This window comes from Symphodus melops (assembly GCF_947650265.1).
Source record: "Symphodus melops genome assembly, chromosome: 9".
In the NCBI taxonomy this organism is placed as follows: domain Eukaryota; kingdom Metazoa; phylum Chordata; class Actinopteri; order Labriformes; family Labridae; genus Symphodus; species Symphodus melops.
The window spans coordinates 13,546,552-13,572,908 of record NC_136699.1 but is presented as its reverse complement, the minus strand read 5'-3'; the positions used below and the strand labels follow the sequence as shown (position 1 = coordinate 13,572,908).

The 26,357-nt window shown below is 40.5% G+C and overlaps 1 protein-coding gene across 2 annotated transcripts; it reads right to left on the bottom strand.

Annotated features, from left to right (window-relative positions):
- Positions 1–26,357, bottom strand: klhl4 (kelch-like family member 4). Of its 2 annotated transcripts, XM_079351620.1 has the most exons (12): positions 26,209–26,357; positions 20,754–21,226; positions 13,787–13,954; positions 12,493–12,629; positions 11,786–11,982; positions 8,885–9,097; positions 7,406–7,592; positions 7,097–7,321; positions 4,914–5,076; positions 3,229–3,441; positions 1,708–1,879; positions 1–1,325 (listed from the first exon to the last, which is right to left on the bottom strand). In XM_079351620.1, exons 2-12 carry the CDS (start codon positions 21,218–21,220, stop codon positions 1,263–1,265), a joined length of 2,205 nt encoding a protein of 734 aa, XP_079207746.1. In that variant the 5' UTR covers positions 21,221–21,226; positions 26,209–26,357; the 3' UTR covers positions 1–1,262. The 2 variants fall into 2 exon arrangements, with proteins under 2 accessions (XP_079207746.1, XP_079207747.1); XM_079351621.1 differs by lacking the exon at positions 20,754–21,226.

The following is a 26,357-nucleotide window of genomic DNA, read 5'->3' as shown; positions in this document are numbered from 1 at the left end:
CAGAGAAGACTGAAGTCATTTTATTGATAGGTTTGCATGCTGTACAAAATGATGATAAAAGCATAGAAAGTAACACTTGGCCTCAAACAATGTTTTTATTACAGATACAAATTGTTCTTATTGAGATCAAGTTAGTCATTCTTTTATAATTGAATTAGCAGAATCAACTACAAATCTAAAAATTGTAATCAAAGTTACGTTAGTGTCGCTGCTTTCAAATGATTCCACTGTTGTTGTTTTTATTACAAGATCATCTCCATGACCCCAAAGGCATCACATCATTAGAAATACAGACAGTGATCTTGATATGTAATGTTGTGTACCGGTAAATCGAATCCACTAGCATGCCCAGTAATTAAGACAGAATCATAATAATAGTAATAACTGTACTGTAATCACCAGAGCACACTGGTTTAGGCATGATTCTATCAGCGTGTGTAGTTTCAGAAAATTGACCCAAAATCTGTACAGTAATGTAAAATATCAATATGATATATTTTCTGAAATTCACAATTTTGTAAACTTTTCTTTAATGCGTAACAAGACTTCTAAGAAAAGCAAATGACTTTGGTGTTCTGTAGCTAGAGGCTCCATAAAAAAAGAATTCAAGGAAACATCCAAATCTATGATTCAGAATATGTTTGTCTTTCTTGTTCTTGAAACGAGCCTGACAAACATAAAGACCCTCGGTGTTCACAGTGGTCTTCTCCTGTAAAGAGCAAGAATGTGTTTTGACCACGCACTATGGAACAACAATGGTACATAGTCACATTTAGTTTGAACAGTTTTCATTTGCGTGGCTAAAAAGTGAAATACAAACCCAAAAATAGAGACTATATGTGATGTCACTGATAAGAAAAGTCTCTGTGTAGATGTAAAATAAGTTAGAGGCTTATTTTCTCAAAATGTAACTTTCACTTTAAATGTCACAGACATACACAGAACTTCATAAAACTAGTTCAACAAACCAGAACAACAGAGGCTTTCTTGCTACAGCCAAGCCAAGTCTATGAAAAGTCTTGATCGGTTGAAAATGTGCAGTCCTCTCCCCATGGGCAGATATGTCCACTAATGATAGAAACAATGGTTTATGGGCAAGGCTCTGTCTGCGATTCCCTCTGAAAAATCTGGAGAGCTGAGTTAAGGGAGAATGAAATGAAAACAGAGCTCTCGAAGGATGTGTCCTTGATCTGTTGTTTTGCTAGTCCACTCTTCTTCGCCGCTCTCTCATTTGTTTCCTGTGCTGTCGTGAGACAAAACGCTCAAGGCAATTTCACCACCACCACCACGCAGGCGCCTGCCCTGCCAATGTTGAGAGGGACCTCCTGCAGGAAGACAGAGGGGTTAATGTGCAGCCGCTCGTCTCAGGCTTGTTTCAAAAAATCTCTTCCTTCATGCAGATAATGGGGTGACAGAGGCAAAGTGGAAAAACAAGTTGCAATATATCAGAAGACAACTCTAAAATATTGACGGTATTCAGTGAATCCAGCAGACTTAAAACCCCTGAATGGTGACAACTAGAACCCTGATGTTACTGTATATATAACCACCTCTGGCAAAAACAAGCTACAAATCCATACAAAAAGTGAACCTTTTATCAATGTCAAAAGTGTCCATAAACTGAACTTCCTTTAAACATGTAGCAACACAAAGAATACACCTGCAAAGGACTGTTATGTCATTGGTGCAAGGACTTTTTATGATTACCTCGGTCCACTCGTTGTTCTGTGCATCATAGGACTCCACAGTGTTTAGATAGGACTGGCCATCATAGCCACCCACAGCATAAAGCCTGTCACCCAGAAGGCAAACGCCCACCGCATCCCGCGGAACACTGAGGGAGGACACAGTGGTCCACGTGTCCGTCTTTGGGTCATACCTAAATTAGACAAAAAAAAGACAAACGTTTTTTGGTTTTTTTTAAACCATTTTTGGAAAAAGGAAACACATTTAACCTTCCCTAACTACTGGGACTTTCAGACTTTGAAACACAGATAGAAGATATCTAAGCTGAAACTTTAAAGCTACATCTCCTTTTAGACAGCAGTTTGGGGAAAACTCAGTTCACAGAGTTTTAAAGTGATATTTCTTCACCACACTTCGGGGAGGAGACACCATTCGAACGTTTATAGTTTAATAGTGTTGGAGTATTTGATGGATATTTAAAGGTGTATTCACTTATTCTACAGCACAACAGGTACTAGTATTAGTTTTCAGCATAATAAAACAGAAAAGTCCACCTCTAAATTATATCCTACTGATGTTATATTCCTTGAAAGCTCCCCCTCAAATATAAGGCCGTACATGTGTTCTCATACTTTAGGCATTGATAACTCCATTTTGCTTTTAATAACCATCCAAACTGCATTTAAATGTCCATTTTCCTTCAGCTATTAGCGACTTCTTACTGTGTTAGTGCACGAGTCTGAGGGATGACGCTGTTTTGATGCAAAAGACGATAATGAAACGTCAACATTTGATGATTACCAACAATATGTACATAAAAAAATCCACATGTAATCAAATTAAAAATACTTTTTAGGGGTTAAAATGCTTCAATGATGACTGCCATCCTGTCACCGTGACTACAACCTCCAATAATGTGTAGAGATTAGAAAGCCTAAAAAGAGACGTTTGAATTTAACCATCTGGTATTTTGACCGAGTCAGAGTAAATGGATGTTTAAATGAAACACCACGTGGTCAAGGTAGTGACAAAAATGAAGACTGAATGAGGGAGTGAATGTGTTACATTAATTTTAACCCCAATTGCAGAATAAATATACTGTAAGTTTTTTAATCTGAAATCACCTCTATAATCACAGCTTTTTCTTTTTTAACTACACATAATGAGAAGCAAATCAAAAAACAGCAGTGTGTTTTCTATTGGAAAAGACAGCAGTGAAACAGTAGTGACATCCAACTAAAGGAGCTCGTAGCAGGTTCTGTTATGGCCACCAGGTGGAGCCAGATACTTTCAAATAGAAAAACGTGTGGAAACTATGAGCTCTTTCAGGGTTGGGTATCATGAAGTGAAATACAGACATGTCTCAGAATGTAAGAACAGGGTGTGGATCAACAGGAGTTTAATTCCCTTTTGTTGAAATAAGAAAGTCAAAAAAACTCATCCCCACCCTTGACTGAATTCCAACAACTGCAAACCAAATAAGTTACATAACATTTCTGTGTTTGTGTATTTTTTTTCTCCAGAGAAGGAGCATTTACTGACCTCTCCACACAATCGGAGAGTCTCGAACAGTGGTTGGAGGCGGGGGCGTCATGTCCGCCTACAGCATACAGGAAGTTGTTGTACGTAGCCACACCCACTCCCCCTCGCCTCTTGGCCATGGGAGCACACATGCTCCACTTGTTGGTGTGCGGATCGAAGCACTCCATCGACCTCAGACACGAGCTGCCGTCTCTTCCCCCTACTGCAAACAATCTGAGGAATTGAATGACAAACTGGTTCACAATACAAACATCTCACTTGTGTGTACAGTTCAACTGGATCTGACAGGATGAGCTCACATCACCTGTCGGATGTTTGTAAAAAATGTTGACGGAAAAATGACAGTGTGACAGATTTCTTATAAGAAGCAGCAGTGAACAGTGAATAGCACTTTTTCAAAGGCTCTTTTCCTTGAGAGTTTTCTCTCCCAGGAAGATCACATCAGTGTTTTAAGTGCTTGTAGCTTGCAGGCCCAACAGCAGGAAAGTAGAGGCTAGGGAAACAGTTTCCTTGTTGTCTATTTTTGACCTAGATGCAGAAATAACTCAGTATCGACTTTAACTCTGAATACTGTATGCAGCCTAGCAGCAGCTCCTTTCCTCCTTTGGCAAACAAACATATTTAAATTAGGCACAGAGCTGGTCCGTACTGTGCATAATTTATTTTAAAATAATGTTGTCAGGCATTTAGTACACACAAATCCATGAAATGTTGCTTTTATAGAGACAAAATGGCACTGTATAAATTAACACAGTAAGCACAGCAGCCTTGCTTTTTGAGCTACTGACTGCTGCAGAGCGGCGCTGTAGGTGATCTCACGCAGACCGAAAAGGTCGACTCTGCATTCAAGGAGGGAAATGTTGTCAAACTATCAGCAGCACGCTAATGCTGCTCTTCAGCTTTTCCTGGACCGGTGCACTCTGAGTTACATAACCATGCCTGTGTTTTTACATGCTCTATTTCAAGTAATACATTACATTACATTAGTGCTGAGGTTTTTTTTTGTTTTTTGTTTTTTTCAACGCAAAACATGGTGCAGTGTTAAAGGTATTTGGTACATTTCAGTACCAGTATGTTCTGCAGTTTAATGGCTGGCATAGACAGAACTTCTGTACATTCAGATGAATTACAATTTCAGCAAATTAGAAAAGAAACTCCTGACGCTTCAGCCGCTCCATGGAGGTTGGTGCTCTCAGAGAAGGATCATTTTGGCAAAGCGATTTAGGTGCAAAGGAATAACATTTCGACACGCTGCGGTTTGACTTAAAAGAAGAAAGCAGTGTGTCGAAACAGTAGTTATTTGCACCTAAATAGAAGTGATTCATGTGATCCACTACTTACTTTGGATTACGTCATATGATAATTACAGTTACATATCAGTTTTTTAAAAAAAGATTATTTTGTAACAGACTAGCTAAAAGGGGTACAAACGTGCAATAGCACTTGATTCTGTGACCTGCCAGTGACCTCGACCTCAGGCTCCATACGTTTCAACACAAATACAATGTAAGGAATGTGCAATGAGAGTCTTGTGCATTATCAGGCCATCATAAGGAAAATAAGTCTCATCTGTGTTGTACTTGTTACAGTGTTTGTTCATGTATGTGCTATCTGTGTGTTTAACTATCTCAGGGAAAGCATGACGCTAAGTTTGAGTGGTCTGTAGGTTTGAGAGAGCTACTAACTTTCCGTTGAGAGCAGTGACTCCCATGGTGCTGCGCGGTGTCGACATGCTGGCCACGTAGTTCCACTGTCTGGCCTGCGGGTCCCATCGTTCCACGGTGTTTAGATAGCTCCAGCCATCGTGACCTCCCACTGCGTACATCGGGCCCTCCAGGACTGCAATGCCTGCAAAGATAGTCACAAGAAGTAAAGAAGTAAAGTTCTCACTTAAGTCATTGTTGATACAGGATCAGATGGCTAACCCGTTTCCTTTCACAAATCAGATCAACTTAATGAGACCTACTGAAACAAATGATTGCAATCATCTCAATGATACAGTGTTTTAAACTGAAAAAAAGAAGTAAGTATATATATATATATATATATATATATATATACACACATATACACTCATACGTTTACATCCATGTCAGCGTTCGAGGATAGTTTATTTTCGTCAAACCACCTCTTACGTTTCAGACACTTTAGTATCCATAATTGTTAATAATTTTCAAATCCTTTCGAAAAAAGCGGCTCATCAATGAACAAAAAAAATTGCACTTCAACTTCACATCGTGTGTGATCCAAACTTCTTGGAGGCTAATCAAACATTACTTTCGCACTTCTTCATAAAACGTCCTGTCAGCTCTAAGTAATGTATGTACGTGATTAAAGAAATGTCATTCTCTGTTTTAAACTTCCTTGACATCATTCTTGGAGTGCTCAGGCAGAGGGACATGTCGCACTTTTGAGCTGGGCAGAGTGAGTCATACAATACTGCTTAACTTTTTCTCAAAACAGGAAGACCATAAAACTGCATTGTTATTCCCCATTCCCAAGTCACGGAGGAAAGTGTGTTTTTGCCAGAAAACTTTGTCGAGGATGTTTAAGGACAATGGGCTTTTTTTTTACAAAACCACCCTTATTTCTTTAGGCGGGAGTTCAATAACTTTACAGAGAAATGAAGGCAAGTCTGCATCAAGAGAACTTCGAACAACACAAATATTCCCAGAGAGAAACAATTCTAATAGCCAGACTCACTACTATAACTGACTGGTGGCTTTTTGAATAATAAATGTTTACTTTCCTTTTCCTTGTCTTTACACATAATGCACACTGCAGGTTGGTTTGTCGACACCAAGATCAGATATGTTCAGACTCTAAATATGCACGCCACAAGCAAAGCAGCAAGAGGTATTTGCTGTGGGAAAGATGAAAGTGGAAACAGGTAATCCGTACAGTGTGATCTCCTGGGCTCACTGATACCTCCGACCACACTGTGTGAGGGAGGTGAATGCTTTGACAAGATCTCCCTGTTCTGTTACTCGGGCTTGTTTCAACTGTGAATCAAAACGCTTCTGATATCAGATTTATTGGCCAGGGAGGGGTAAAGGAAGAGCAGGGCCAGAGCAGTCTGCCAGGCTTTGATAGGGGGAATGGGAAAATATCAAAGGTCTATCAAAAAAAAAAAAAAAAAAGAAATGTATGATTTTTACAGCATGACCATGATCCTCCTGAGCATACATCCTGCAATCTCTGCTGTTTCATAACAGCGGGTAGCTGAGCTAAAGCCCCAAACTTTGAAGTAGTCGGACTAAAATTGTTTTTCATTATCAGCGTCCTCTGAAAGAATAGTAATAAGGTTCAAATGAATTGAGCTACGCAGATCGACATCGCTAGTCACATTAAAGCATGTGTACTCTTTAGAAAGGTAACAGAGATTTTCATAAGGACGTATGAAGATGGTAACTTTTGATTAGCAATCATTTGGTTAAAAAAATGCTATGTCAGCTGTATTTCTCTGTCATGTAATATCAAAACAAAATGTGTTTCAATCGAGCAAATTTGAATCTATTTTTTTGTAATTTGTAATTTTTTGTAATTTGACATTTTAAAGTGTCTCTTGCACTATTGTGTCCCTCGGGATCAATAAAGTATCTATCTATCTATCTATCTATCTATCTATCTATCTATCTATCTATCTATCTATCTATCTATCTATCTATCTATCTATCTATCTATCTATCTATCTATCTATAGTGATATCATTCAAACAAAGTATACTTCATACATCTGAGGATATGATAAATTGGAATGGTAGCATGACTCTTACATGATTTATAGACTCGACCTTAAAGCAATGTTTTTCTGTTAGTATACAGTAACAATGTTGAACTGGAGCATTTGCTGCTAACGACTCACTTACCAAGCCCATGTCTGTGTGTGGACATTGGGGGCATGGTGGACCATACTTTATTGACAGGATTGTAACACTCCACCATGTTGGACGTCTTTAGTCCATCCCTCCCTCCGACCACATAAAGCTTGTTGTCAATGACTGCCACGCCAAACTGCAGCCGGCGCCCGTTCATGACTCCAACCTGGACCCACGTGTCGGTCCGTAGGTCATACTTCTCAATGGTGGTGGCTCCTAAAAAGCCAAGAAACAAAATGTATTACTGTGTCAACAAACTGTGCTGCGATGTGGTGACAACTACTTCCCTCTGAGCCTTACCTTTGGTAGCATCCATCCCTCCTACTGCATAAAGTGCACCAACAGTAGACTTTCTAGGTTTGGTTCTTGGGCTCTGAAACATGGGACGTCTTTCCGGGAGAAGATGGTACTTCATGGCCTCCATCAGCAGCTTCTGACATTCCAGATCGTCTGAAAACATTTTGTTGTTTTCCAAATCTGCAAGGAGCTAAATGACATGAAATCACATTACTCAGCTGCTGATGAAGCCTAATAAAGAATAGATTCAGTGTTATTTGGAGGTATACAATTAAAGGCTCTGTCAAAAAATCCAAATAATTGTATTTCAATATCCATTGAGTAATCCATTGACATTTTTTTAAAATTGAATATAAAAGGCGGCAGAGCAAAGGGCCCCCTAAATAGAGACAACCAAGTGCAAAAGTAATTATTACCTAAGATGTGTAAAAGCAAGTCGTGCAACAAAAGACCTTCTACATATTGTTTTCAAAGAATGTTTGAAACCCTCATTGATGTAGATGGACACAGTTGAAGTTTACATTTTTCTTGAAAAAACACAACGCTGAAGCGGTGCACCTTTACCAAGTGCACAGTTTAATGTTTTTGAAAAGTGAATATATTACCAGATATTTTATTTTTATGAATGAAGCTTTGGTATATATTTATTGATCTTATGTCTGCAAGTCATGTCAGTTAGGTCACACTGCTGCTGCTCATCAAATACAGCCCGAGATTTTTAAATGCAGCCAATCACTTGTGTTTATTAATAAACAAGCTATTGAGATTCATATTGTCCGAAAAGGCCATGTGTCTCTGTCATATTGTCAGATTGATTCTTACTGAAGAGGGTGGGGATTTCTTTACTATGGCTCCTAACACAAACTAAGTGATTATTAATGATGCATTACTTTACAGCCTGTCAGTGGTCAGTTCAAAGATTGAGTGCATGTCAGGTGGTCCTCTGGAGGTGAATGAATGGGACCTTGAGCTGAAATAAAAAGTCCATCAATTGGTTGACAGAAACGTAAACAGGAACTCTTTAGATAATCCATTTAATTGATGAAGCCATTTCTCTTCATAGAGGCTAAACATGCGCTTGTTCCATGACATCAACTGAAGAGAGGTTGCTATTTTTGTTTATGGTTATTTACTAAATGTTCTTGAATTTTAAAGTGGATTGTAAGTGGTTGCTTGGACTAAACAAGACATTTAAATATGTCATATCAGGCTCAAAACTATCTTTGTCCCTTTTTTTAATACAATGTATTCTCATCATTTTACAGCCCAAGTATCTAAAATCCTGTGTACGGTAATCAATAACAAATTTGAAAAATCTAGAGAATTGAACTGGACAAATGTTAAAAAAAAAAAAAAGACATGAAGTATTCTGCAGTTGTGATAGATAAGCTTTCAGTCACTAACTGAAGAAAAAGCCCATCATATGATCCTTATCCTGCCTTTTCCTCAGCCACCTAGTCTACCCTATTACTTGCTTTTCACCTGGGGAGGAAGAAGAGGCAGGCGAATGAGAGCCAGAAGCACCCCAAGGTCCTGTTGTCGATGCTGAACATCATACCGCACCCACATCATCAAAGCTTGGAAGATAGTTTCCTCATCGGGGACGTTGATGTCGTCGCTGGAGAGCAGCTTAACAATCTCAGCCGTGGGGAGAAGCAGGAACTCCTGATTCTGAATGACCTCTAGGAAGTGTTCCTGGAACACAGAGGAGACAAGGAGGAGGCAGATAATCGTCATTCATTAGCCAAGGGGTTACCGTGGTGCAGCTCTGTCCAAACGTCACAATGAGGGGAAGAAAAGGTTTCATCTGATTTAAGTTTCACAGAATAGCAGAACAAATGTCATACTTTTTCACAAGTAATTTTATGAAAATATTTTAATTCAATTCAAAAAACGTTATTTGTCCTTAGGAGGCAATTCAAAGGGAAAGTAATTAAGTAATATCCCCCACTCCCACTTAAAAATTCTGGACTATTTTGTGTTGGTCTATTAAAAACAACCACAACAAAATATTTCTTTCAGACTTTTCTGATACAGAATTTGCTGTATGTAAATTATACCTGAATATGAACATATTCTCTTTCTCAGTTAGGTTTCGCCCGTCAGTATTGACTACATTCAACACAGAGTTCATTTTCACTGGGTGGGTAGTAGCAGAGAGAATCACTCCCATGATCCCCCGCCAGCCTCAACATCATCTTTTGTTAATATTTTGATTGAAAGCCCCCTGGTGGCGTATTTTACATACTGTGCATTTCACATAACAAAACAAAAGTTGAAGCCTCACGGGAAGCTTTAAGGCTAAAGCTAAACATGTACACACAGAGATTTCAAAAGCCGTGTAATTGGAAACAAAAATGCACCGCACACCAATATTTACAGCACACCCATGCAGTGTCCAGCTCGAAGTTTTGTAGAAGCTGTTCTCAATTGCCTTCCTAAAGATTGATCTCCAATTCACTGGCCAGAAGCCCAAGCTGTATTATCGCTCTGCATGGCTACCTCTTCAAGGACATTGTCTCTGGGCACTTCCATTAGAGATAATGATATATAAAACACTGTCGCTACTCTGCTGCATGATATATGCAACACATGAAAGACATACAGAGCAATCCATGGCCATAATCATGCCCTGTTTTCCTTTTGGAAAAAGGCTGCTGAGCCTTAATTATGAAGCTGCCATGATAACTTTGACAAATCAACTATCAACTGCGCAACAATTACAAAATACAAGCACACAATCGATCATACCCTTGCAGCAAATTACAGCGTCTTGGTCCGATCCATTATGAGAGCGGGTTTTAAGAGCTTAACGCCGACAGCCTTAATGAAATGAGGGACATCTATTGATCTGCCGTGGTAAGACTAAGAGAGGAAACTCCGTCCAAGTCTTTCACAATGCCTGAGACCAATTATTTGTAATTACAAGTCCTGAAACGCTGACAACAAAAATTGACAGCTCAACTAAGTGTGTTTCATAACCATTTGAAAGGATGTGTTTTCACATGCTGGCAAACTCGTTGGTGGGTAAATGGCTTGGAAAACAAGATCAGTGGGAGAGGGTACTAATTGATTTAACTACTGCAAAAGAGTAATTGTGTAATAATAGTGTTTTCTGAGGAGGCGAAGGCTGATGTTTAATTGGAGTGAGACAGCAAGAATTACCTTCAAGAACTTTCTATTACCATGTCATTAAGAGAAGGGCTGGTAAAGACAGAGGATCATATGTTGTTTAGTTCTTTTTGCTGAGGATTCTTCATGAAATCCAACTCTGGGATATGCAAATGAGTAATGGTTTACTGCTGAAAAGAATTAAAGTTATCCCACACAATTATACATTTTTTATCTCCTACAACATAAAAAGACCAACTGTTTTAGAAAAAGGAAAGGGATGTCAGGGGCGGATCTCCACCGCCATGCTCAACCAGGAAAAACAAGCTTATCAAAACACAAGTCGCTCCGCTCAGAACCCAGAGGTTGGACTTCCAGGAAGCCCGCAGCTCTCTCTGCTCATTTACTGGAGTGATTGAACAGGAAGTTGGCCCCTCTTTTGCAGTTTGATGATTAGATTAACCTCCTGCTCCTCGACGGGGCCTACGTAAACAGGCTGAGCAGATGTCCTTTAGGAGATAACGCTTCCTTCCCGCTGTCACTTCTGCACGGCCAGCGGGACCTTATCAGACAAATGTGAGCGTGAATCTTTATCCAATGCAAATATTCCTCACATATATATGCAGAGAATTCCTTTCCACATGTCTGGCAGAGCACTAATCAATGTGCAACTACGTGGTACAGTAGTCCTTACTGACAGACACATAACCAATTTAGATAAAGCGAAGGCCTGGAAATATTCCATTTCTATTCAAATGTGCAAGTTTGTCTGCTGAAATCGGAGGATATGAATAAAGGGAAGCATCAACAGTGTGTTCCTTTACAGGTTATGACAGGTTATTCAAATTAATTGGCTTCAGTTCCGAGGGCGATTACATATATTTCCATTATGTTATGAACAGTCTACCAAGCTGTGACGTTATCATATAGCTGGATGAATTAAAAAAAAAAAAATAAATAAATAAAATCACAGGTTAGGTACTAGGAATCAGATGTGCTTTAAAATGGCTACACATCCTGTCAGCACCTTTGATAAGTGAAGCACAGTTAATATAACTGGCCTTATGGGAAAGTTTATGAGGTTGTAATTACACTGCATTTTGAAACACTCCTGTCACTGATATAAGTCTCATTACTGCAGCTGTTCCCCCCGGAGTCTTCACGCAAGGAAGAGTTGCTTTGCATGCACAATCCCTTATTGAAAAAAATAAATAATGTAGCCCACCCAGCCGTGCCTATGTAGTGCAGCTCAAAATTGCCCTCCTACTGTACCATGGTGTAATGATGAGCCACGTTGAGCAGATCCACGCAGCCCTGGGCGTCTGCGAAGGAGCGTATGCCCAGACAGTTGGAAGGGTGGAGCTGTTTCATCAGGAAGTTACAGCAGACCTGGATGACTTGTGGAAGCTGGAGGAGACAAGCTGCCGCTAATAAACTCTCGATGGTCTCCTCTTTGAGCTCAAGGACGCCTGCAATGTCACGACAAGGAAAATGTGTTTTTGTGTCAGGACTGGAGGTAGCTATTATTGCTAACAGCAGCAGCATGTGGCAGCATCAACCCTTTTAATCATAGGTATGTGTAAACAGTTAGAGCACCAATAGTAAATACAATTTATTTTTCAGAGTGCTAAATTGCTGAGGCATTTATTGGACACTTTATCAGGGAGGAAAAACCCCCAAGCCGATGCATTGAATTTGAGTAAATTAACTTTTTTACAACCTCATGACAAATGATCACAATTCAAACACAGCTAAGTTATTTTACTCCATTGAACAAATGTAATATTGTAGCAGAGGATATTCTTAATGAGCAGCCCTTATCCTAGAGGATTTATCCTGTAAAATGGAAAAATGTTATACACATGCCCGGTCTGTCAGCCCGGTGATGAATGGCCTTATTGATCCATTTTAATCATGCTGGATTTCAGAAGTCTCATAACTACTTACAAGAGCTAGTGAATGTCTTTATGAGCACTCACCAGTGTAGGCAAAATGAACAAGGGATCTGAGCGCCTCCGGATCGACTCCCTCCATCTTAATCTCCTCCTGCTTCGCCTCTCTCACATCGCTGGTGAACATGGCAGCAAAGTAGTCGGACACCGCGCTCAGGACCAGTCTGTCATAAAAGGGAAACACAAGGAGAGTTAATGCTCTCGTGCTGTACAGTCGTTCCTCTGGGAGATCTATATTGCTGATTATGTAAAGTGGTAGTTGAATCAATCATACGGTTGTGTTAGATGTCCTCAAATGTTGCCCTCCTTGAAAGAAAAGGCATGTATTCACACTGTGCCACAACATTACATGTCGTATCTGTGAGTCATGCTTCTTTTATGTCCGTACTGTATGCCAGAATGTATGAGCATTTGATTAACTTCCCGATAAGCCCAAATTATGTATCATACCTCAGCAGCGCGGGATACATTCAATCGTCGTATTTAGCTACACAGGTCAGACTTCAAATTAAATCAGCTCATTTATCAAGCTCACATGACACACTGGTTGATTCACGAAAGAAAGCAGAAATCAAGAAATACACAACACCGATATTTGCGAAACGTTGTGGTTTTCATGTTAATGTTCTGCGTCATTTATTATGTCTATAAACCGTTCCTGCATTGCATGGCTGTGTCCTATGAGCAAAAATAAAGGCACGTGGAAAGAGGCAGTCAGAGCAGGATCATTTTACTCAACTAGGTCAGTCACTGTTACATGTCTCTCTCGCTCTCTCTCTCTCTCTCTCTCGCTCTCTCTCTCTCTCTCTCTCTCTCTCTCTCTCTGTGGAGCATTCTGGTATCCATTTCATGAGTCTGCTTGGATGAACTGACAAAATATTCTGTAGATCCAGACATACAAGCACATAGACAGCAATCACGGGAAGTCATGTGATTTGTTTCGATTCAGCCATTCAGCCGAGGGCCAGATGCCCAAAGATTGACACCTCCATGTATGGATCTCAAATGTAATGTGGACATGAGAGAGGGGCATTCTTTCGATGCAAACCAGTAAACATGGAGTTTTACACAACTCCCCTGTCACCTGAAAATCAAAAGAATCTGTCTTTGTGTTTCAAAGACTCCTCAGATATCCCTCCTATGGATTTGAACTGACAGAATCATTTCCAATATGTGAGCTGAGGTCCAGACCAAAGCCTGAATGTGCACACATTGATAAACTTAATGAAGTGAGTCCTGATGAGCTTCTGCATCTCTTAACTCCAGCTGATGCAGGTTTAATGAATAACAAACCAAAGTGGACTGAAGCACAAACACCAACCTGTGAGCTGGTATCTTGTGATCGCCTGCTATCAAGAGGACATCACATAGCTGCTTGTGCTGGAGGTAGGTCTCCATCTTGCGGAAAGTCTGTTCTGCATGGTTTGTGGCCTGGAAAAACTCATCGGAGGAGGTGGTGTTCATTCTGGTGAAAGTGCTTAGAGCCAACCTGTGGGGAGACAAGCATGGAGGGTGAATACAGAAGAGATGAAAGAAAGTGAAGGGCCCTGTCTGCACGTACCCATGACCTGTGTTTGCATTATTTTCCTGTATTATTCATTGTCTAATATAAATAGTGGCACTCTTTTCCTTCTTGAACCTTAGTGAGCATTGTACAGACTGTGTTCATTTTTCATGGCGTCTCTTCCAAATTAACAACAAAACACTTGATATTTCGCTGCATTTTCTTTTTCATTTAATACCTTTTCTGGACAAAGACAATAACAAGATAATTACTCCCTAATGGTAATTTAGCTTGGGGAGAAAATAAAACAACAGACCTAAGCAGGGAAATAAAATGGACAACTAGGGTGAAATGAACAAAGAAACGTCATTCAGCGGTGACAAAATAATTAAGAGAATTCATTATGTCGCTGTCGGTTTTTTTCTTTCCTGGTCCCTTATCACAAGTATCAAAAAATCAACAAGCTGCACACAGCAAGATAAGCAACAAACGAATGAGAACAAGAAAGAGCTTATTAGGACGAATGGCACTCCTGATCCCTCCGCTCCCTGCGGTGCATATACATCTTTCTTGCCAGTCTAAGATGAAATTAAAACTGTTATGGACTAAACTCCGTATACATAAGTGGGCAACTATGCTCTGCAGTCCATTGGGACGAGCACACATCACAATCTATGCAGCAGCTTTTCCACACAGAGCTTCTCTGTGCCTGTGTGAGAACATGCCTCTGTGTCTGTTTCCGAGTGTGTCTGCATTATCTGTGTGTGCATGTGTCTTCCAAAAGACGGGGTCTTAACGAGTGAACGAGCCTGCTCCTCGCAGTATTGTGTCTAGGCTGAGTCCCCCTGTCCCCACAGGCTGCTAGATTACATGCTGTTTTACAGGAATCCAAGTAATCCCTCAGACTCGTGGCAAATAATGCAGCCCAGTCACTTTGTGTCCTTCACAGAGCAAGTCCACTCATTGACATTTAGGGCTGTTTGTTACGCTACATAAACAGACCCGAGCTGCCTCTAACAGGGAATTTACCGTCATCTCATGGTCCTTCTCCCGTGGACAGACTGAGGGTGCTCAAAAAATGTCAAAGCTATTCAAAGAAACTCATGTGCCTGAATGGCAGATGAATAAACCATACAAATTACAAATTTTCTTCATACAAATGAACTGCACTCCCTTTGATGCTTGGCAGCACAATGTATTGGCACATACTAAGATTGATAACACAAAGGATGGAGTGGGAAGGGTTGCCGGCTGTAATTGATGTCCCGATTAACGCACTATTACAAAGTTCTAAGCCGACTGTGTGACTTTCTCCTCTTTGATTACACAAAGCAACAACATTTCTCCTCCGGGAATTGTTTATATTGCCCACCGGACACCACACTATCCTATAGTCTAATCTTTATTGGGAGACTTTATGCTAAATGCAAGAGTAATTTATTGCCCTGTCACAATAATTCCCCACTGACTCTGGAGTCTTGGAGAGGAACACCAAACAAGAGTGAATAAGCAATGGGGCCGTAAAACTGAGATGCATTGCCTTTGTATTGGCTCCAAGGCATGCTGTAAGGATTTTTCATGCCTACCAATCTCTCCGACACTAATTGCTTTGGTATCACGTTCTAGGGAGCAGTAAATTTCTCTGAGGTGGGTATTTCGCTTTCAGTAGCAGTGGGTTGGATCATCAAAGGTATAGCCCAATTTTATTGAGGCACTAAAGCCCAAGAACACCTTACTCCAGAGAAAACTCTGTGGGGACATTGCTGTACGTCGCATATTACGAAGCAATTCAGAGAGTCACAGGGCCTAACAAGGCTTTTGGACTTTCTTTGTAGTCGAAAAACTGTTTCATTGTGCTGACTTGCATCCCTGTTCAGTCAGAAGGTCAATAAGCCTAACTAAGACAAACAAAGTTAGAATATTTGGCCACTTCCAACCACACCTTCTTCTGCAGTACACACAATTTTTTTTTTTTTTTTTACTTCACCAAGCACGTCTTGTCATTCTCTATTTACACCCTCCCAAAAATATCACAGCCCAAATGTGACTAATTGGCTCTAAGACACACAGCATATGTTAAATATAACCTGTTATTCAGGTGTAGCAGATGCTGTGTGTTTCTTGCATGTGTTAAAAAGACTCAAATCCTGTTTCATGGCTGTACACTGTAAGTTGCTTGTGCTATTATTCAGTACAAGAGGTAGAAAGATATACAGCGCTTAAATAAAGAGAAGACACTGATCTCTGTGATCAGTCTGAGTTCTCCCTGTTCTAAAAAAAAAACAAAAAAACCCTCCAAGCGTTGGTTGGACAATCTAAGATGTGCTTTTCGTCAGCCCAGATTAGCCTCTGGCTGTAAAGGTTGTGACTCAGACGTGTTACCGAGAGTCTCAGTCTTATTCCGACGAGTGTCAACTCCACCCTTTCTGAAAAGAGGGAAAGTTGTGCCTGGCTGGGCCAAATGGGAAATGTCTCTTTCAAAATGGATTATAACAGCCATTTGCCCCTGAAGGCTGCCGCTGAGTCGTTCGGCTTGGATTGAAAATCCAGTGACTCCAACAATGCCTCATGCAGCATGTGCCAAGTCTATATATTCCATGAGATCTTTATGCTTCTGTACTATGACAGTCGATGTAGTGCCGCTCAGCTTTGTGTGGAGAGAAATACACACACTGGCGGTAATAACTTGAACCCTGCAGTGAGGATGAGAAGATAACTCTGCAGAAATAGATTTTCCTCCCTGCACTTTTGCTATCTCACTGAGGCTCTTAACACGCATCCTTCTTCTGATACCTTTGTTACAACAGACATACCTGCTTAATATTGACAGCGATAGAGGTAACGTAGCTGAATACAAGAACCTTTTCTTTTGAAATCTACTCCATTTATGACCGGGGGGGCTTTTATGTTACAGAGTGCAGTGGAGGAAATACTCGGTAATATCAGACACGTTGTAAAGAAGAAGTGTGGAGGAGCAGTCCAGTCAGCACAATGTCTGCGAAATAAAAATGAACGCCTTAGGTGGGATACTAATTCCTGTTTTGAATATTTCAAATATGAATCTTGCTCAGTGAAATGAAAAAAGGTCCAAATGTGTTCAATTATCATATTCTGCATGACTAGTGCAATCAAACAACATTGGAAAACTAAAAGGAAAAAGGTGCCAGAGGGTAAATACATACAGTATCAGCTCAGCACATGACTGAGACGACATTGAAATGGTAAAGCTAAGGAACATTTTATGTTCAATTTTTAATCCACATATGTTGTAGTTGGTTTACGGTGATTGCAATGCTGAGCTGTGCATTCTCATGCTGAGGAATTTTGTTTGAAATACTGTGTGTTTGTGTGTGTGTGTGTGTAGGTGCGTGCGTGCGTGCGTGCGTGTGTGTGTCTTGAGGGTCGGGGGTGTCTTGTAAGTGAAAAATGTGCAGATCGTAGCAGAAAGCTCCTCCCTGCTTTGCTGATGGTGGGTTAACTCGCATATATATATGACACTGTCATCACTGTTGGATTGTCCGTAATTTATTTTCACCTGCTTTTCCGGCATAAAGAAATGAACCCTTGATATTAAAGTCAAGGGTTCGGGCATGCACATCCTCTACAGTACAAATTAGATATGCAAATAGGTACTGATACAGGAATTTATTTCCTTTGTACATTGGGCTTTAATAAACCTTAGCCTTTAAAAAAAAGATTAGAGTTAAATTAGATGTGAAATGATGGCGCCTGTACACTTGGTGATTTTTGTTGTACACAAAATGGAGATTTGCAGAAGTGAAAGAAGATTCAAATTCAATTAAAAATCAATCTCAGAATCTCTTGTACCATGAGTTTTTATTTAGAGATTACCACAGATATACTGTACATTGCAATTTACTGCATCTTAAGGACGCCTCCGTCGGATGTGTCACACAGACAGACCTTTAAGCCTTGTGGTGTTACGAGGCATCCAACAAACATTTGAATTACTGCCGTTGACAGGGGGAGAGGTGGTGGTATTTCTTCTCCAAGGCAGCGGAGAGGGAATTGAGATATCATTCAAACTAAACGGCAGCTGAGTCAAGCCTGTGTTAGTGTTTACGTGGGAGAGGTCAGGGTTTCCATTCCATTCAGGTTAACTTCTGTCGTATATTCTCTGCCAACCATGGGGAGAGGTCTCGGAGATGAAAGTCGTGAGGACAAACAAATAAACTGCATATACTGTAGATAGGTAGGGGTGTCAGGAGCGAGGGTGGGAAAACAACAAGGTAATATGTCCTACATACTCCACGACACTTGATTTAACAACTCAGCAGTTGTAATGCTAACCAAACAACATTATTATGTTGGAATATCACATCAAAATGACTTGTACTCAGGCAGGGAAAACACATTTGAAAAAACATAAATGACATAATTGAATACAAAAGAAACATGTTCAAGTAGGAATGTACAATTTCTGCAATGAACTTGTGTGACAGTGCTATGTGATATGATCCAACATCCATGTTAAAAAAGTCAAAATGTGATAGAAATACTTTCATGATATTATCATGTCCAGTAAGATCCAGCCACATAGGATGAACATAATGAAATAATACTGTTTGGGACGTTTTTTCCTGCAGACAGTGTGTGAATGTAACTGATAACCGAGGGCCACGCACGACAGAATGACTGACACGTATTCTCTCACTGCAGGGGAATGGCTAAAACTTTCTGTATTTTTCACAGCCGGCAGAACTCATTTCTACATTCAGCCTGAGGGATTGTGACAAATTATGTGTCAAGGATTTATGATGTGAGACGTAATAGGGCCACCCAGCTGGTGGAGTAAATGAATGTGCATATCTCAGTGACATCCGCACATCTGCTTAGCCACTGACGAACATGCAAGCAATGGCGTGTCACACAGTCACTGGCCTAATTCGCTGTGCAACTTCTCACAGCTCTCAAGATGCAGAGCTTGTCCAAACATTACTCCAGGTAAGAAGTCCTTTACTGTGAATGCATTGCCATTACACTAAGCCTTGATTCAAGCATGGCATCTTAAGACACCTTCATGCTTATTCCTTCACATCAGACTATTTTTTCCCTGCTACTTAGGCAGCCTAATACTGACTATAAATCCCTCATTTGTTAATTATGGGGGATAAATACATACACCTCATTAAAAAAGTCTGATTTCATTTCTGCTGGTCAAATTCATAAATTCATTTCACTACCATGTACAGCAGAGCGAAGGATATATTTTCTGATTCACCAGAGCGGAATATTTCAATATTTCAGTATCATTGTCAAAATAAGACGGCTGTGCTGTATTTCACATGGCCAGCGTGAACTCAAGGTCCCTCAAGAGCTGGAGAGTTACACATTTTTCCTGTGAGGCACATCTTTTATGCATGCACTTTTCAAGCACAGGGAGGCCCAATACATGAACATCTGCCAATTATGCCAACACGGGGAGCAGAACATCAAGCCGATTCCCAAACTGTATCTTTACTCAGAATTATTCATGTTCTGCTCACGGAAAGTTGACCTTCCACTGCCCATTACAGTTCAGTTTAACCCCATCGGTGGGCTGTAGGTGGACAATTTGCAATTTATAGTTATCTATCCAGTAGCAGTGAGACTGAAATTTAAAAAAAAACAACAACAAAGGGACAGGTTCAAATTTGTTGTTCATTTCACCACCAGGTGCAGAGAACAAAAGGTGCATGTAGAAATCAGAAAGGATTAAAGTTCAATCACCTCGCGATGTCACAGACAAGATAAAAGGAGAACTGGTATTTTCATCATTGACGTGAGGTGCTTTATGTGGCAGACAGCACACACACTCTCACACAAACACACCCACACATCTCTATCCTGTTTACTTCCTGGAAGAAGACATAGACGGGGAAGACAAACACAACCTTGTGTAGAAAAGGTATAGGGGTGGGATTTATGACTGGAGAAAATGACATCTATGACCCCGAGAAGCTGCTTTCAGCTTCTGAAGAAAAAATTGCCAGGAAACATTTTAATAACCTGTTCGGTCCACTAGCTAAGACAGCTTTGGGCTAATAAAGTAGTTGTAATGTCAGTCCAAGTAATTCATCTGACTACCCTGCTTCCTCTTTTTATTGGTCCGCTACTTTTTTTTTACATGCAGGTGATGTATTGGCTCTTTCCTTGTATCCTCCTTTTAGATGGTAGAAGTATGTATTATTAGAGTGCATTATTGTTATTTAACAAAAAATATGCTCTAAGGAATCAGGAAGAGAGATATTATGAATGTAACATGCACCACAACACAGACAAGGGAGCGTAAAAAAAGCCTTGGCTTCTGGTCTCATCCTGAATAATTAAAGAGATGCTTTATTGGTTTATGCCGCCCAACATGCTGTGGACAATGAGAGCGAGCTGTCCCCAGGTGAGACGTGGGGGCAGCTGCCGAGTCTGAGTAAATTGGAAAATGATAGCTCTGTAGATAATTTCTTCTTAGCTTAGTTAAAGGGTCTACATGCAGGATGGAAGTGCAAATATTGGTGCTCTGAGGACTCATCTCTACTGATCCCAGCAAGGCAATTTGACTTGTTAATCTTAGGGTTTTGCCTCGGGCGTCACACTTTCTCAATTAAATGCAAATTATATTTTGCGGAAATGCTCTGACTATGAAATGTAGGGAGAACATGTCATCCCAAAAATAGCACACCATAATGTGGTGTGAACTTGTTGAACCAACGTGATGCAAAGTGACTGATGTGGCACTAAAAAATAAATCTGTGTCTCCTCTGTACCCTACACCTGATCAGATCCATACCTCTCTCTGGCCTCCACCTCTGCAGGTTCCTCTGTGCTGCTCTTTACATCTTCCTGGCCAGCGTTGACATCCTCTTTCCTTGTGGTGCTGGGCGAGGAGCTGTTCTTTGAAGATTCCTCGTTGACCTGGAGACCCTGGATGGTGTTCTGCTGATGGTGCCATGATTGATGACCGGCTCTGACACAGACAGGTGTGGGCCCTGGCGTAGGTGCTAAGATGCTGTGGACTGGACTGCTGGTCTTCCGAAGTCCTCCAACACCTCTTTCCCGAGAGTGACTCTTCAGCCGGCCCTGGGCAGGCGTTCCTCTGTGATCCAGGCCATCCTGCTGTATGTAGCCTCCTACCCCTCCACCGCCACCGCCGCCACCTCCGCCGCCTGATGAACCTTGGGACGAATGGCTGAACCAGCGCCAGCGGAGCCTGAGGATCTGCTTCACGTCAAATTCCTTCTTCCCCGACACAGACATCCTCCTCTGGGTTAGGAGACGAAGGTAATGGTACGTGAAGCCCCCCAAAACATGGAGAGCAGAGCAGAGAAGAGCCCTGTTTTCAGTCCTCTCTGACTACTGATGTGCCTCTTCTCCACTGTTATTGTCTCACTACTATCATGACTGGCCCCTCCTCCAGCTATTACTCCTCCGTTGTTCTTTTAGTGGAGATGGAAAGCAGTCCTCTGCAGCTTTTGTTCCTGTGCCTGAGACTACCCTCCCTCCAACTCTCCTCTGTTTCTCTCTCTCTCTCTCTTTCCCTCCTGTGCTGCTGCTGTTTCTGTTTGCTGCTGCTGCTTCTGCTGCTGTTGCTGCTGTGCCGCTGGAGCTGAGTTAATGCACATGCATGATCCACACTCCCTCCCCTTCGCCTCCCCTGTTTCGCTTTCTCTCCCTCTCTCCCTCTCTCTCTCTGCCTTTTTGCAAGTCTGAGCACACGTACACACACTGAAATAGACATATATACCCTGAAAATAAAATGTGAAATTCTCCCAAGCCCTACCCCTGTCCTCTTTTTTTTGCTGCACTGTGTGTACCCTATGTGTGTATGTGACTTTCTAAGTGTGTGTGTGTGTGTGCGTCTGCGTGTATGTGTGGGTGATAACAGGGTTGCCTGCTCTTGCTCAGAGGGGGATGTGGGGTATCAGGGAGCCAGGAGGATGAGGTCACACCTTAACAAAGTAAATCACTGCTTGATGATGGAGGGAAAGAAAAAGACTACCAAGTACACTGTGCTATCAAAGCTATTAGCGTGAGCCCTAACAAATTCTTGTACGTGGATTCATCGCATGCTAATCCATTAACTGAACAGTGGATACATTAATAACCCTCATAAATAACTAACACACATCTCTAAATGTAAGTAATGTGCATTACACACTAACACACATCTGTGCAGTCTGCTATTCTATCATCAAAGAGAATCCCACGGAGGAATGTCTCTGCATATGTAGCCATGCAGAAAAAAATATTCTCCTTCAGTCGCTGTCTTGAAAGCCCCCTGCGATTACAAGTGAAAAACTACATACTGATGAACCCTCAAGGTCAGTAAGCTGCTTTAACCAAGTCAGGGCTTCAGAGAACACGCTTCTGAGTTTTAGAAATAGATCTTGCTTTGGCATAAGCTTAATCCTGCGCTACTGCATGTAATTGAGACACCATAACTTCACTCAAAACTTCAAAGGCAAAGGGACAGAGGAAGAGCCTATACCAGGTAGTTTGGGATTATTTGATCAATTCTGAGAGCATCTTCTGCATGTAAAAATGGTCACCTGGTGGTGTTTCAGGAAAGTCATTCTAAATAGAAGGGGCATGTAGTCTCACAGCCAACATCTATACTCGTTATAGAAGAGCTGATTACGGCTTATTTACAGTACACAATGAGGAGATCTATGTGCAGAGTTTGTTTCTGCACTTATCTGCAGAATCTACACAACAAAAAAATCCATCTCTGCAGTTGACAAGTGAGACTCTAACACTTCTACAGCAAAGCTTAAGAGCACATCTGACCTCATTTGACCCCTCGCCAGGCCTGAAACTCAAAGATGATGTATTTATATTTTATGTATTATGAGAATATACAGTGAGCCTTTAGTAGCCAAGTTGGAAACATAGTGAAATTATTGGAAAACCCACAGACTTGCTCCCCCACTTGGCTCCCCCACTAACACGAAAATTACAACAGAAAAAGAAGCAGGTAGGAGGAGTTTTGTTATTTCTCTCATTGATTTATGTTCAGTACTTGATGCAACCAGCTTCTACAACCTAACACTAACCAGCAAACCCTTAAACAATTATTAAGACGGTTATATACAGTACGGTAATGGTAAAGAGGACATGGCCACCGCCATTCCTGCTATAATTAATTAATGACAGTAACTCGGGTCGATGAACGGCGAATGTTCAGCGGTAACACTGACTGGCATTTCGTTGGTCTGTGGTGAACAAACAGAATGGGAAACACTGTGAGAACAGCTGAGTATTCATAGACAATCATGAAACTAAGTTAAGCGAACTCCTTGTTGCTGTTACTGTTGTTTACAGACCAGAAATGAAGTTGTTTTGCTGATCTGTTGTTGTGACACTAGTAACCTAGAAGAGGACACAAATTTGAATAGCCTGCTGGAGTGATGATGTTTTTTTGAATCTCTTGCTGAATCAAGATAGCACATTTATTCCATCAGAGTTATAGTCTGCTTTTTTGTTTATCAGTGGTAAAGCTTTGAATTTCAGGTTTTCTGCATTAATTCATACTTTCAAACATCCCAAACATTTCAGTCTAATTTTCTCCATAGACTTAAGAATTTTAGCCTAGTTCTTTATGACAACACACTGGGCGTTATTTGAATCTCTAATAAGGTTTTAGAACTGACATTACGAACTCTGGAACCCTGGTCTTTGATAAACCCTGGAGTAGATTTTTCTATAAAAGAGACATAAAGAAATCTGTGAAACACATTTGCAAACCCCAATAGATTCCTTATTTTTGGACAGCTAAACATGCACACAACACTGCATGACTTACAGACATCTCTTAGCCACAATGATTGTTTAAAGTAACTAGCAATGGTTAGGCCTATTGTGTAAACGATCCTCTGGTATAACTGTGGTGTTTGATGATTCGCCACAACTAATGTCACAGTATTTGTGTTAGCATAACTTGTATCCTTGTAAAACAGATCTCTCTGTTCCCTGTTCCAGTTTCAGATTCCAGTAGAAAAATGAGAGGAGAACCTTGCACTTAACAGGCCCCTGCTTACTGATCAAATACAAGTGAAAGTATTTTTTCTTTCAACTCACAAGTGATGGTTTAGTGTCAGACACCATTTTTAATGAATCCAGCTTAATCCTTAAAAAAAAGGTATCACTTTCCCATCACATTTTTGTGTTCTTTACACAGGCCAAAACAACATCACAAAGGAGAGTAAGATTATAACTACAACAGAGACAAGGATTCTCCCACACTAAGATTAACACATATGTATTGTTAAATATTCAGGTACATTACTGTCTTCCTTCCTATTGGGTAGACATAACACATGGTTGACAAACTGCATTAGCCTTTGGACCACCTTTTGTTTAAATCAAGCCTTCGTCCTGATGATTTAATAAGCGAGCTTCGAGCTTTGGCAACATTTTTCATAGTCAATGTGAAAAAAAAGCATAATTAATTCAATCATGTGTAAAGGAAAATTCAGATTTTTGGGTAAAAAGGAGGTGAAGAGAGCAACTGGGTCCTGCTTGGGAGCCGAAGAATTAAAATAGTTAATACATCTTTATCCACCAGAGCACCCATTTTGTTACTGACTGTAGGGTTTCCTTTGTTTGTAGAGGGGGCCATGTTGGTTTCCTGTAGACCTTCACCTTCTGACATTTACTGCTTCATGCTAGGAATAGTGATTATCTTTAATGCCGTGACTCCATTAATGGTGTCCATAAATTTAACACAACAAGACCTTTGGCTGTATATATGATCTGAAGTTTGGGTGTGTACGTATTTTTTATGATAGTTTACTATGTACTATTATAATCAGTCTCATTAAACACCATAATAAAATGCAGTATACATTATGTTTACAGGTATAAAAAAAGGAAGGTTGACTAGCCACATTCTGCAGATCTACACACTTAAAGGGCACTCTAATTACAGACAAATAGTTTTATTATTTCATATTGTATTTTATTCCCAATATTTCGGTAGATTTTATGACTGAAACTAAACCATTGCCAGCTACTGCATCTTTAAGCACAGCCAGGAACCACTAAATATCATCAACAAAACAGGAAGCTGTATAGCTAAAGTCAAAACAGAACTCAGTGACACTTAAATATTCCAACTGATTGTGCGAGTGCCAAACGTCCCCTCTAGTATCCTGTATGTGCTTCTTTAGTACAAATGCTTGCAAGGGTATCTATACACTGTGCTTAATTATCCACCAGAACAAAGGAATGTATTAAATGTGTTATTTTGAGGACATTTTGTAACTGTCAAAGTGCTGGTGCATAAATATAGACCCATTAAAGTGAGATATGATTTAATGTATGCCATCACACTATGTGACCTCTTTTATTCTTGCAGGAGTCAAGGACACCATCTGGCTGCATTCAGCATGACACATGAGATGTCAGATTTTAGACTGAGGAGGTAAGGCATGTTATCATGTGCCTCCTGAGCGAACAGATATACCTAGATGCCAAGACGCCTATACTTTCACTGTGCAGAACAGAACAATATTTTCCCTGTGCAATAAAACTGTACACCAACTGTAAGTAAAAGGCCTTGAATGTCTGTTGTAGTTTTTAAATTAGTTGACTTAGAAATTAGGAGACAAACTGGTGGAGAAGATTAGGCCATTTGAAGGCGTCTACTAGAATCGGTTCACACCATGCTAACTCCAGCTGGATCACACAAAGGATCCCAGCAAGAAATTTCACAATTAACCGACCTTCTATTGTGCTTGTAGAAACACAGACCTGCCACTAAAATGTGCCTAGAATTAATATCAAGAGTGGGGGCAAACATGAGGAAAATACACAGAATACTTTGCTGGGATTGTATATACCGGTAACTATTTGAGTTATCATCATATGTATATGATCATACTGTCTGAGTATTCTGTAAAGTATTCCATAAAATTGTGTTTAACTATTCAATTTCTTAGTCTTTGCTTATAATTCCTTGACCTAATACACCCATTGCCAGGGCATCAAGAGGAAATACAATGCTTCCGTCAATATCAGGGGCAGGAGGGATCAGTTAGAAATTACGGTAATTGTTAAACATGTGGTAGAACCAGCAGATGAGTAACCCTCTTGAATCTATACATTTTTAATGTATAGGCATGCCTGAACATAACAAAGGACATTACTTAACGCGAATGGATTGTAAGAAATAATGGTTTTTTTTTTAAGGAATTGATTTGAGTGATGTACCTGGTGAATTTTCAAAAAGTAAACTTTCTTCTTACCTGAGCAATTGATTCAATGTGTTACTCCTCAGTATTCACCGTGTATGATCATCTTTTGAAACAGACAAGTGATAACGTTGAGTAGATAATCCAAAACTAACACATCCTAACTGTGCAGGACAGTTCCAACTTTTTCTTCTCCTGTGTCC